The sequence below is a fragment of the Dermacentor variabilis genome, chromosome 6, assembly GCF_050947875.1.
Source record: "Dermacentor variabilis isolate Ectoservices chromosome 6, ASM5094787v1, whole genome shotgun sequence".
Lineage (NCBI taxonomy): Eukaryota > Metazoa > Arthropoda > Arachnida > Ixodida > Ixodidae > Dermacentor > Dermacentor variabilis.
Window position 1 is genome coordinate 187,249,643 of NC_134573.1, and position 14,247 is coordinate 187,263,889.

Sequence of the window (14,247 nt, forward strand, 5' to 3'; positions counted from 1 at the left end):
TTATTTCTCTTAATATCTTACTTTCATTGCATTTCTCACACCTTTAGAATAAGCTGCTGAGTGTATCAGGAAATTTCAATTTACTGAGTTTTGTGAAGTTTACAGAATGTGGACTTCATGCAAAAACTTGCTGCAGGATTATCAGATATGAGAACACCAACTATTTTATGTCTAGCGGGCTGGAAATTGCAGCTATCGAGCCACTAAAGAATTATGCCTGGTGCAACACATAGTGAAAAACAATGAAAGAAGTGAACGTGCTACATAAAACGACATACTCACATAGAGCAAGAATACCCAGCCATCTACCTTCCCACTCGTTTTACTAAAAAAGATTTGCAAAGATTTGCAAATGTTAGTCAATCTTGCAGCACAAGTCCAGTTGGAAGTGTTTCAAGATGTGCAACACATTTTAACTATCATTATTTTCATCATTGCTTTTGCTGTTGATGCACTAATATTGTTGTACACAATTGTGTGTACAGTGCCTTAATGGTTAAGTCTATGGGGCTAGTGGTGGTGCCGGGGAGATCTCCTAATAATCAAGCTTGTCCGAACTATTGGTGTCCAAATAATCGGTCATTGGCTGTATTTAACTGCATAACTTGAGCAGCCAGTGTGCTAAAACTTAGCTGCAGCTTCCTAGCAACAGAACAGGACTTTCGATTTAAGAGGCTCTGACTAGCACCCTAACCTTTTAACCTCCAACTTAAATTACAAAAAACATACCAAAATCGCCAAATTTTTTAAGTAGTCATAATTTTTTCCATGCAATTCTGATTCTGAAAGTATATTACATCATTGATTTCTCTTTAGAAGCAGCACAGAAATTAAAAAAAGAAAACTGCTGTTGAGGGCGGCTTTCCCTCAATGTATGCCATAATAATGAGTCGGAACATACTGAAGGCAGCCAGAAATGCCTCGTTCAGCCTTGTGATAACGGGTCACAGCTTCCATAGCCGGGGGGGCTGCGGATAGGTAGGTTCATCCACGGTTTTCAAGTTGGTGAAATGAAGGCAGCGCATCAATGCATTGAAGCGGTTCCTGCTCATGGTCTTCCTGAACACTGGTGTCCCAAAAACTTCCTTTGTTGACCAATACATCTCAACTTGAGGTTTACCGACAATACCCTGAAATATTATCAGCGCAAGGAAGACCATAATCTCATCGCAGTCTACCAGTTTCCATGTAGAACCCCAAGCAGCAAAGTACGCTACTGCATAATGGTTTGTCTCCATGACGATTAGGTCAATGATGCCCCAGTCAAAAAATACATGAAACCAGCCGAGAATGTCATTCTCGTCAGTGGGCTGCCGCAAGATTCCGAGCACTGAAGAGAAGGGAAACCGTAGAGGCGTAGGTGGCGGGTTATTGGTGTTCACATACTGCCACACACGTGCTCTGCTCGGTGCGTTACTGTCGTCGTCATCATCATCATCTGAAGCAATATCCAGGGTAAAGACAACGTCCGACTCACTGTCGGACACAAATTCTATGTCGTCATTAACATTGCTTTCTGAACTGCTCCAAGAAGCATCTCTTTTTCTTTCAGCATCGCCGCCTCTGGCATTCTTCTTGCGAAGCGCCATTATGAAGTGACTGTTGCCAGGCTTAAAACACGTGCGAAAGGCACGACATATGGTTTTTCGCAGAATACCGCCATCTAGGGTTGAAAATTGCAAGCAAAACAATTGACAACCGTGATAAGTCTTTGGCACCAGGAGGAGAAGAAAATCAGGCTGGACGAGTGTGACTCATCGTTGGCGATATTGGTACAAACTCGTGTGACGAGTACAGCTCGGGTTTGGCGGCTACAGGGTTAAATTCACTTCAGAAACACCAGGCGATGTAACTTTCCACCTTCTATTCAGCTCCAAATATGAGAAATGGCAGTGCGTTCTCAATCCACATGATCGGCGCCCTGCATTATTGGGTCTCATAGGTGTCATTGCTGCCACAGCTTTTGTCTGCACATTGAAGGCCATTAGTTTGCACATTGGAAGCTCTGGAAGCAAACTCAGGAGCCAGAAACAAGTCATAGTCTTGTGTCCCATCCATACCACGCATCTAGTAACTGTTTTGATATTGAAAAGTGATGCAAAGGCACTTTTGATGAAAATAAGAAGCTATTATTTGTAGTTATAAAACTGAATATGCTGTTCACAGTTTATGTGGGATTTATAATTTCAATTGTCACTCAAAGTTGCGAACAACATTAAGTCGCAATGCTCTACTTTGAAACTTTACTACTTGTGTTGCAGGGCCACCTCGTTACTGCAAATTAATGTACATAAGTGGGCTCTTATGAAACTGCACCATATGCACAGTTAATACATTCTTTATATTTTATTGTTTGTGCTTTATTTTGTGTATTTTACAATTTAAGGAAAGTTACACCTGTCAAGCTACACTGCCTTCGGGGCTCTGAGTGGAACGGCAGAACTATGGTGTGCCTGGTTGCATGGCAGCACACACTAGGCCATTTTGCATACCATTTCATATGGATCCAAGTTTTGACCACATATGGAAGCTAAATTTCTTCACTCTAGCTCGCTCAAGTTTCTAAGAAATCACATGCTTCTAAAATTCAGAGCGCATGTGGCTATGGCAGCATGCAGGGCTGCACATGGTCTAAAAGCGTCGTTTTGGAGAAGTATGGGAGAGGCCTTTGGGGGGGGGGGGGGGGCTGCAGTGGGTGTAACCAGGCTGATGATGATCATGATGATGATGCTTTTGAAAAATTAGCTTGTATTGCCTAAAAAGTTGATTTGTAGATATCCTGAGAAATTGGGACAAGAAAGCATGTAGCAATTCTTACAGAAATATCAGCTTGTTATACAAAAGATTACTTCTCAAGGCCAGGGCTACACTTATCGGCTTCCTGTTCATGCCACATGGATGAACCTCTTTTCTTTCTTTCTTATGGTACTAATATTATCCCATTATTCTGGTTTTCACGGTACTTCAGGGAGTAGCGGACACAGGACAATAAAGGTGTGCAGCCTTCATATCATGTTTTATAGCTGATCTTTACATTTTCTTGTTTTCGGATAATTGGAAATCCTGGTTAAAGATGGGTTATTTCTTGGTTGCAAGACTGAAATAATGAGGTTTTACTCTATTGAGGTTCGATTGTACCACTTCGATATTTGCAAGGTGTAAGAAGTATTACTTAAAAAATGTTCCAGTTTTCTTCTGCTAAATTCTGATTTTCAAATTGATTGATGCACGAACATTCACTTGCACATGTTTTCGTAACGCAACCTCTCTTCTACTTTTCACTTCTTCCAGATGCATCAAAGCAAGAAGAGATGGTGAAATTGACCAAAAAGAGGACAGAGCTGCTGAAGCAGCTGCAGACTTTTGAGGACCTGTTCCAGACAACTGAGAACATCTACATTGAACTTGAAGGTAGGATGCTCTTACTGCTGTTTTCAGACCTCTTATGTACTTTAATGCTTGCTGTTTGCAATAGCAAACTCCTGCGACTCTGAGGAGGTTTGACACCTAGACACTTCCATGAGTGTCGGACAAACAAAATGCTTCTTGGAGCTTGCGCAGTTGCCTCTCTGAACATGCTTATGCTGGCTGGCAGACTCTGATAACTGTTGCTGTTATCCAGAAATTCTAATGCTGCCCTTTCTAACTGGACCTATAACATGGCCCCTGCTACCTGCTGCACACTCCATGTCTGTGCTACTACTACTACAGAGATGACAGTATTCCTGGTCCCATAAGCTATGATCATGGCAGTCTGCAGACTTGCAGTACTTGAACCAAGCACCAAAAAGTGTATTGCGCAATAAAATCTTGTTGCACATTCACCTACAACATACAAACAGATGGTACATCCAGTCGCTGACCGGTAAATTAGACACGATAATACGGACATGCTCAGTAATTCGGACAGCTTCGTGGCACCGCCACTGGCCCCATAGACTTATTGTGTAAAGACGACCGATATTTCAGACAGCTGCCACTTCTACATTCTATTATCCAGACTCTGTCCGTGGCTGTAGTATATGCCAATTCTGCCACCGTTATCTCCTCTGGCAACCTCGGTGAGGCATCAAGTATGGCCTCAGAGATTACATGCTAGATGGTAATCTCTGAGGCATTGCCTTGGTCGCTGCTCTATTCCTCTGAGATTTAACTGCAACTGCCAATCTTGGAGGCTTTACCTTAATTGTGAGGTCGCTTCAGCATTGTGATCATCATATCCTTTTCCGCCACCTCTGCGCATGCCCCGCTATCGCCAGTCTGTTTGTTGAGTTTGCCTTATGGATAGCGTTCTGCTATGCTGTGCTTATTTGTTTAGTTTGTGTTCCAGACACCGTTCTGCTGACTCGAAGAGTTCTTTTTCGTGAATTATAGCTAGGCCACGTCAAATGGCACCGATGATGCCCTCACAGTCCATCTCCAAATGAGTTGTGAGTCGCAGTCCGAATGAGCCCGACTCCACAACTGAAGAGGCTGAACTGCCGCCTACCACAACGAGCTCAAATGCGGACATCATTGATGACCTGCTAGGCTGGGATCTGCCGATTCCTGCCGCCGTTAAATTTGAAGACTTCGCAGACTTTGACAGCGCTGTTTCGTCATGTGCTGAACTGAACGATGATGAAGTAATTGAGCAAGTTCTCTCAGCATCAAACAGCAACTCTGATTCGTATGATGATTTGCCATGTGCTCTGGAGCCTTCCACCTCCGGATCTGACTGAAGCCTTTGCAGTCCTTGCATCGGCGTACAGTGAACTCAAAATGAGCAGAAATACAGGCGGACTTGGTTGCACGTGTTCAATGTTCACTACTTAGCTTCCTGCTGTTTGGTGCTGTGTTTTAGAGTGCAGATCTTAGGTGCCTGTTCCTGCGTTGAGCGCTGGCGCTCTCAGCATAACCGAGCGAATGAGCACAGCGACGGATGAAAGAGCGAGAAGAGTGTGAGGAGGAAAGTGGCGAAGGAGGGTACGGTGAAAGCCTGAGAAAAAAAGTGTAGTGCCATGCAAGACTGGCTCTGGGGCAACAAGTGCTACGAGATGGTGCCAGAGTAGCGCGCCATTGTTTGTTCACCTATGACGCCATCGATAAGGCATGCAACGAGCACAACCGCTGATGCCGTATATGAAAACGAAGCGCTGCATAAGCAGAGGTCTGTCTCCTGCGGCTGCTGTGAATAATGCCCTCGCATCGCCCATGCGTCACTCACAGGCTGCCTCTCGTGATCTGTCAATTAGCGAGGTAGTCGTATCACACTTCGTTCCATTTGCAATGTGACGCACGATACAGATTATCAGTGCCAGCCTCGCTGGTAACAGCATTCTCTTTCTAATATAAACAGTGTACCTATATAAGCATAATACAAAATATTGACATGCATGCTTCTTTCATGTATAGAGCTGTGCTCAAATTTCGCATTAGGGAGTATTGTAATCGTCGGTGAATTTTTTGTTTCGTTTTTGAGTGGATTTATCATGGTCAACAATGGTGCTGACTCCGCATTCGTAATTCTTGTTGATGGCTTTAAAGCACAGAAAGCATGGCAGGGGTCAAGCATTGCATAATGCCAGTTTTCACAAGTCAGCTTCGCCAAATACAGTGACGCAGTTAAGCAAAGGAATGTATTGTAGTGAAGCATAGCAAGAGTGTAAAGGGGCCACCGTCACAAGAGACAGTCTGCACTCTTTACGTGCGCGCAGCCGGCACCTCTTGTCACAATGTGATCACTGATACACCTAATAAGAGCACTGCCAGGCCTTCAGAGCTATTTCACACGTGCCTGTGATGATTTGAGCCTTCGGAGGCAGTAAAAGGCATTCATTCACTTTTTCGGATGTTTTCATGGTCCCTATGTAGTTTTAAAAATTGGACATTGACTGTACTTCACATTTCTTTCTAATATTCCCTAATGTAATTAACAAAGGGAAAATCAGACATCCACCTGTTCGTAGCAGTTGCTACAAAGGAAACCCATACGGGTCCCTCGAAAGAAAAAGCCTCACAGTTGAAGAAAAATTCGTCCTGGTCATTCCCCAATGGGATAAAGAAACACATGAGGATTGCAGGAAAGAATTTTCTGCAGTAACCATCGAAGGTGATCTTCAACGTCAGCAATAGTATTGTGGGACCACACTATTCAGGAATCATGAAATGTGTACAGTGGAACCCCGTTCATACGTTTTTCACCGGACCGGGGAAAAAAAACGTAACAGCCGGGAAAACGCAACAGTGAGGAAAGCTCCGAAAATGAATGAAAAAAAGGGCAGCTTCAACTATAGACAATTTATTTCCACAGAGTGCGCTTAGGACTTAAAAAAGGCTAGAATGATGGCTTGCCGTTTCTTTCGCTCGCTAGAAATCGCCACACGTTTCTCAATAGCCTGGAAGGCCGCATTGCTGTCAGCGTCGCTGTGAGGTGCGACGTACCTGCGGAGGAGGTCTAGAGCCGCGACGGCTTCTCCAAAGCTAGGATTTGGCCACTCCCCGGCATCATGCGGCTCGTGCTCCTCGTCGTCACCGCGCCACGGCAATGGCAACGGACAAAGGAATATCCGCGGGAAATTTTGCCCTCTTTGGCGTAATCATGCTAACCTGCTAACGATTGTTTGGTATTGCTGCGGAGCGCGCGCGTCCGAGCAGCCCGGTTGCGCGCGGCGCGCCGTGGGAGAAATGTAAACAAGAGAGGAGAGCTGGCCCGATAGGCGGAGCAACGCCACGAGCAACGCCAACTTCCGGTTTCACTTTTGCTTCACAAAGAGTGACGTGAGGGCCTCTCCCGAGTTTCCTTCCCCCGTGAGTCGACCCGTCCAACAACCATGCGGTGACCCTAATCACAGTGATGATAGTGAGAGCATTTTTCACGAATGGCCACTTAGTGGCGGCCTCTCGAACTGGCGTGCGGCTTCTTGCAGCCAGTTCCATAGCCAAGCCCGGCCAAGCCCAGCCAAAACTTGTCAAAAGCCAAAATGGCGGCTGGAGCGCGTTGCCTACTTCAGCCCAGGCGGGCTCGGAGTGCTAAGTTGCGACGTATCATGCGGGAACGTTTTCACAGCTACGACGTAACAGCGGGGTTCCTTATACATTGGATCCTATGGAAGCTATGCCGGGACCGGATGAAAACGACGTAGCAGCCGGGAAAACGCAGCAGTGAGGAACGTAACAGCGGGGTTCTACTGTAGATCAGCAGGCACATGAAGTGGCAATCTCACTGCCAACCACAATGCCAAATGATACCGTGACATGCTATATATTGATGTAACCGCAGGACCCTAGTACAGCCAAACCCATTTGTTTTAAGCTCGATAACCTGCGAAAAGTGGTTGGTATACAGTGAAACCTCATTACTCAGTACAAACACCACATTAATGGACTTTTCAGATTAACGAAGTTTCAGAAATGCCCCGCTGACTGCACATAGCTTCAATTTAAATATATTTCAGTGCTACAAACTTCAGAACACCGAACTTTCCGAATAACGATTGTTACTCAGTGTCCATGTCAGGTTAACAATGCCTCAGTACTATGAACTAATACAGTAAGACCTCCTGCACGTTCCAGTTACGTACATTTTCCCGCTGCCAACGTTCACGTTCGAGAAAACAAAAATTGGCCCAATAGAGTTACGCTAATTTCTTACCGGTTCATACATTCCCGGGAAACAGATTTTTCGCCACCAACATTCAGTATGTCGCCAAATTGTGATCGTGTGATACGTTTTCTGGCCGCTAGATCCCATGTACAGTTAAACATGGATATAACGAACCTCTATGTAACGAATTTCTGTATTTCATGAAATTCTTTCCCACATTCCCCTACACCACCCCCATAGAAGCCTATGTATTTCTGACCTCCACATAACGAAGGCATTGTGGCAGTAGAGCATGTTGTAAGCATGCTTGTGCTTCACAATATTGATGCTTATTTGCACATAAATTATGCTTAACGAATTTTCGACGCTCATAATTTATTATCATGAGCAGTAGCTCTATCGAAAATTTGGGTGAGTAATGCTTAACTTCTGTAATTGATAAATAAGGCAAGTGGCTGATCGCAAGAGGAACGCATGCAATCGCAGTGAGCCAGAGCAATTGGTCCAGTATGGTGAGACAATTGGTCCAATGCTGCAGTAATGATGATGATGAAAGTAGCTCCCTTACGCGGGGAAACATATCAGGAGTGGAAAGGGGCCATTGTCACGGAAAATTGTACGTGTCCCTTTGTACACGTGAACATGCGTTGTCCCTGGTCACAGTATGAATGCCTAGACATCTAATAACTGCACTGGCAGTTATTATAAGGAAGTTATTATAGTTACAGTATAAGCAAGTATTAGAAGCGGCAAGCTGTCTGTTTGGGCACATATTCAGTTGGCCATTTTGTCTGCTTGGCAACACAGCAGCCAGCACATTCCGTATAGTGCGGAATATAGGTCGAGGTCTTTTCCAAAAAATATTACTAAAAGGTCACCCCTCGACTTACATACCGGCCCTTGGCACAACCTGAATAGTCGTCTGGCAACATGTAGGAGTGCAGACCTTTCAGCATCCATATTGTTATCGCCTCCTTGGTGACCGACGTGGCCCAACTTTAACGTGGCCTACACAGTTGGACCGACGCCATCTTCCCTTTTTGTGCAGCAATCGTTCCTGGCATTGCTAATTTCACGACAACCCGCAAAATGAGCACGAGTACTCAACGTCAGTTCACTGCGGCGTTTAAAAAGAATGTCGTCGAATATGCTGAAATGCATGGGAAGTTGTCCACCCAGCAGCAATTTGGCATCTCGGAAAAAAGCGTTCGATACTGGTGAACGCAGAAAGTCAAGCTGTCTGCCTGCAACACACGGAAGACGTCTTTTCGCGGACACCGCGTGATGCACTCAGAGCTCAAAGACAAGGTGGTGGATTTCGTGCGTGAGCAACGTGCCAGATCTTTGCCCGCGACAGAGGAACTCATCCGCATCAAAGCTATCGAGATCGCCTGAGAATCCAGACTGCCCAAGGAACAATTCAAGGGCTCCATTTACTGGGTTCGTCGCAAGGGATTCACACTTCGACAGCGCACATCAATCTGCCAGAAGCTGCCAGAGGCGTACGAGGACAAGCTGGTCTAATTCCAGCGCTATGTTATCTGTCTCCAGCAGCAGCATGGCTACATGTTGGGTCGGCAACGCTGATGAAACGCCGGTGTGGTTCGACATGCCGTCGCCCACCACAGTGTGCGAACGCGGCGCAAAAGAAGTCAAGCTTCTTTCTACGAGAAACGAGCATTCGCGCTTCACGGTGATGCTTGCGTGTACTGCACACGGCAGAAAGCTGCCCTCATACATAATCTTCAAGAGGAAGACACTGCTGAAAGAGGCTTTTCCGTGTTGTCGTTCGCGTGAATGAAAAGGGCTATATGAACGAGGCCCTCATGCTCAATTTGATCAAGACCGCCCGGAATCGGCGACCCGGCACACTCCTGCGATGTCCGAGCATGCTCGTCTTGGATGCCCTTCGCGGGCACTTGACTGCAGGTGTCAAGCAGGCACTCCGCGACGGGAGGACGGAGCTCGCCGTCATTCCAGGAGGCATGATGTCAACGCTTCAGCCACTGAACGTCGTGCTCAACAAGCCCTTTAAAGAACATGTCCGTGAACAGTATAATCAGTGGATGGCTGGCGACAACCTGACGACCCCAACCGGCCGGCTGCGCAGGCCGCCTCTCGCCACCGTGGCCACATGAGTGTCGCAGGCTTGGCGCTCGCTGCCCGACGATATGGTGGTGCGGGCATTCAAGAAGTGTTGCGTTAGCAACTCCTTGGACGGCACCGAGGATGACGTGTTGTGGGACACAGCCACTGTAAACAGTAGTCTTCGGACGAGAGTTCAGACAGCTCGAATGAATGAGCAGGTGACAAGTCTTCTTTGCTTCAATGTAAGGGGGGGGTCGACCTATATTCCGCATTATATAGTACCTAGTGACTTGTGTTGACTATTCTCCCTGAAACGGCTAGAAACGCACAAACTGCATAGTGTGGGGAGGGGGGGGAGATCCAAATAAAGCTATCACTTTAAAAGAATAGGAAACTTTTGCCAAATCGATACTGTGTAAGGGCCGCACTTTCTTTTTTTTTCCCATTTGGACTAGTTGCGGCCCTTACACAGGACCAAACCTTTCAGTCTGAATGGTGCCGGCACAGCTGTCGGATCTCCACACGTCGGATCTCCGGATGTACCATTACATCAGAGGTCAAAGTGCAGCTCTCTCCATCTAGTAGTGGCACACTAAAGTATGCAGGGCACGAAAATTTGCCGCGCAGCATCAGGGCACCAAATGCGGTTGCTTCACTGTTAGAAATTTCTTTTTCTCCAAGTGGGAGATGCAGCTTTTACATGGGTGCGGCCCTTACATGAGTCTATCTGGTAATTCTAATTGCTGAGTTTCATTTAGAGGAGCGGGCGATCAAGTGGAGCAGTGGGCGGCATTTCCCCTGCAGCACACCATGAGAAGAAATGGGTACTGACAGAAAAATTCTAACTCGAAATAACTGGTACATTACATTGCTGCAAGCTCACAGGCAGCAGCTTTGAAGTGTCATTATCAAATACAGCTTAGAATACATTTTATTTAATTCTGAAGTTTGTGTGAGCGACAAATCAGAAAGTGCAGCACCTATTCATGTATTTGTCAGCATAGGTTCTACTTTGTAAACAATGTTACATCATGAGTTTTGTTGACATGCACGGTGTAAGAATATTATGAGAGGTGTGTGAATGGCACCCGTTCGAGCACACTGGTTTTGCGTGCACTTCAGGCAGTTTTCATAAGATGGCGCACTCATGTTGGGCCATAAGCGAACGAGCACAGCGAAAGATGAAAGAGCAAATGCGTAGTGGGAGATCAAAGCCGTGAACCACGATAGGCGGAGACCAATGAGAGCGGCCCCTTTAGTGATGTGCGCGCGGGAAACTGGTGTTATGCAGACCCCCCCCCGACTGCTTGTTTCATACTATCGTCTGCTCACGCTGCTCGCACTTGTTTTGTTTGGTTGGTTTGGTCTCATTCACGCTTTTTTCTATTGTCGTGGTGAGAAATAAATGGGTGAACAGGTTCACAAAACAATTCATACCGCAACAAACCATGCAAAAGTAACACACATGTGCTAACGCAAAACACAGATGTGTTTGCAACTCCGCGCGCCGAATGCAAACGATGATGTGATGTCGATGAGGCTTCACCCTTTAGAACGAGCTGGCTAGCCCTGAACATATATATAGTGCCATCACTCGGAGGATGGCAGAAACACATGCAATTTGTCAATGCGCCCTTATCACGGCGAGACGCCACCGTTTCGCACACCTCATAATATTCTTACATCATGGTGATGTGATGTCATTGGCTTGTCTCGCCGTTCGTGAAGCGTTTCAGCACTGTTTGCATTGGGTGTCTTGTGCTCACCGCACATGAAGTGCATGTGCAGACTTGTTATTGTTTACGGATTACCAGGTTGTAGTACAATGGTTACTACAATGCATTCAAATTTTTTTGATCGCTTCAGTGTGATTGCCGAAGGGAATTATCAAATGTACAATATTTTAACAGCTATGTTGCTACCAAAGCTTTACACCAGAAGTTAGGTAGAATATGTAAGTTGCAGTATTAGTTGTGCATGCTCCCTGGTTAGGCACTGCGTCATTAGACATTGCTGCCAGCGTAGTTTCTGCCACACACCTCTCCGGTTACCCAGCTAACCACAAACGATAAATAGTTTGTGGACATGCTAAAGCATAGCAAAACTCGCCAGGGCTAGGAGCATACTGCTCAGTGGACCTCTGTCCAACAAAGAATTATGATGGTGCCCCCCTTCAACGCACAGGTTTCTCATCAAACTACCACATATCACAGGAGCACAGATGGCAAGGTAGACGGTGCGCTAGCGCTTGGCACAGGTCTACGCAGTTGTGTAATCATCGCTGTTTGCAAGCATGCCTCTTAAGACACAGGGCACGAAGTGCTCTGCGAAATCAAAACCGCAACTGGTTCTGAGATGCAAGCACACAATCAAATCTTGATATAACAAGTCATGCAGGACTGCAGAAAATCGTTCGTTGTTCTGAAAAGTCGTTATAGTGAAAGCCCCAAAATCAACCATTCTGCCCATGAACCCATCAGTTCATAAGTTGTCGCCATTTAAGCTATCCATGAAAACATTGCTGTTGGCTATTGGCCCGTGCTGTTGCTATTTTCCATAGGTTCCGCCACCATGTACTACCGAAGCACCGTATAATAAGTGATAGACACAAAACAGACGCTGAGAAAACTACTGACAAAAACGAAGCTCCATGTCGCCTCCAAAGCACCATGCTTCTTGTTGTTTGTTTGTTTTCCATATTCCTTGCTGTGGACACCGCAACCATCTCACTTGTTATGTGTGGTTAAGGTGCGTATATAGTCCGATGTAGCGTGCATGCACAGATGCTATGTCACATTGGCGAGAACAATGTCTATAGTTTGAAACACTGGCGCAGCCAGCGTAATCAGACGCAGCCAACGCTGTCCGACGTGGCCGACATCAAGATGACTCTTGCTCCATCCACACGTTCGCCGTGCCTACCCATAATGCATGGCGCGGAGAAAAAAAGTGCCCACGCCACTTTATCGACGAAGACAAATGCAGACAGCTGTTCAAAGCGGCACACGGCGGGAAGATTGTTCTGCGAATGCTTCGAAGAAGCAGTGCTCAGGTGTGGCGTGCGCATCTAGAGGGGACGGCATTTCGGATGGCACAGCACAAGTGGCGTAGAGTGACTGGCTGCAAGCGACCGGCTGCGAAAATGTCAGACTATAAACGCGCCTTTGCGCCGCTGATGTTCACCGCAGGAACAAGTGCTGCGCTCTAAAATGCACTCGCGAAATGCACCACAACCTGCTGCAACTTTGGTCTCCGTTGTACTTTCGTAGCTGCACCGGCTGCATGCTGTTGAGTTCCACTATACTATAGGTGGCATCCAAACACTTATATAGAAGCAACGCTTTCCTTTGAATAATAGCCACAAATATCAAAGGCCATACTTTTTTGGTACTGCGAGCGCCAATAAACGTCATGGCTGCCATTTTTTAGACATTACCTGGTGCTGCTTCTCAGCAGAACACCATGTAGAGAAAGAGCATAGCCTTCAGGATGTAAAACGAAAAAAGCAAAAAAAAAAAGAAAGAAGAAAAAAGAGCATTCAGCGCCGCATCTACATTTTTATCTTAAAGGTCTTGAGAGAGGGAGAGAACCAACCTGCAACAGTGGTGTTGGCCGTGCCTGGCCTGGCGCAAATGCATCTTTCCCCAGTCGGTCCTAAAAAAAGGGTCACAGATGGAAAGAGCAAAGCTGCGTGGCCCACGCGGCGACAGCAATGTGCTCCCGCGCACTAGCACTCTTCCCATCCACGATGGCGCAGAGTTTGAATTACCGGTGGCGGTGTGGATTTCAGTGTGAATTAGCAGGATGCGTTACATATTGCTTTCAATATTTTGTTGGACGGACTGCGGCGGCTACTTCAAGTTATCCAAAATTTTGAATTAACTAGTTGTGAATTAACTAGCTTTTACTGTACTCCTTTAATGTAATGGCTGGTCATGTCTACTGGCTAGTGCCCATTGTGACATTTTGCTGAGTAAATAAATTATGTGTACCCATGAAATTTCATTAAAAGGCTTTTGTGCATAACAAAAATATATTTTTAATTACCATTTCTGCCCCCCCCCTCTCCAAAGTGAATAAAGCATAGTGTGAATGATCCATGATATGGTTAAGCAACTTACACAAAAGAAGCGTGAGACATCCTACTTCATTGTGCATTTTTGGTAGAAGAGAAACATAGTAGTTTGTTGTTGTCTACGTATATGTAGTTGGGTTTAGAAACATCGGACTTGTGTAGATTGTGTAGATGGAACATTTCTAGAAAAAAGAATACCTTCTCTTTTGTTGCAGCTGTAATACGTGATGCCCAGACAGAAGAATCAAAATACAGAGGCGAACTAAGGAGAATAGGCTTCAACAGCAATTTTATCAAGGAGGTGGGTACTGTTGTGGGTGCAGTTGGCTGCTTGCAACTAAAAGAAATTAACATGTTTGTCCCTGCTTTTATATCTAAGGAGCAGCATGTCGGCCCTGCACTAAAGATCTGCGAGCAGCAGAAGCAGGCATTGGACAATAAGAACAGGCGTGCTTACCTGCCTTCACCCTACCCTGATGAGCCTGGTGTACTTGGAAAG

At 45.9% G+C, this 14,247-nt stretch overlaps 1 protein-coding gene across 1 annotated transcript in view; it reads left to right on the forward strand.

The window, feature by feature from the left end:
* Nucleotides 1-14,247, forward strand: part of LOC142585961 (structural maintenance of chromosomes flexible hinge domain-containing protein 1-like) — a 409,872-nt gene that overhangs the window by 333,749 nt on the left and 61,876 nt on the right. The window contains exons 40-42 of the mRNA XM_075697096.1: nucleotides 3,292-3,411; nucleotides 13,964-14,049; nucleotides 14,128-14,247. Of these exons, the coding sequence (XP_075553211.1) occupies nucleotides 3,292-3,411; nucleotides 13,964-14,049; nucleotides 14,128-14,247 (326 nt within the window). The remainder of the gene's footprint in view (nucleotides 1-3,291; nucleotides 3,412-13,963; nucleotides 14,050-14,127) is intronic.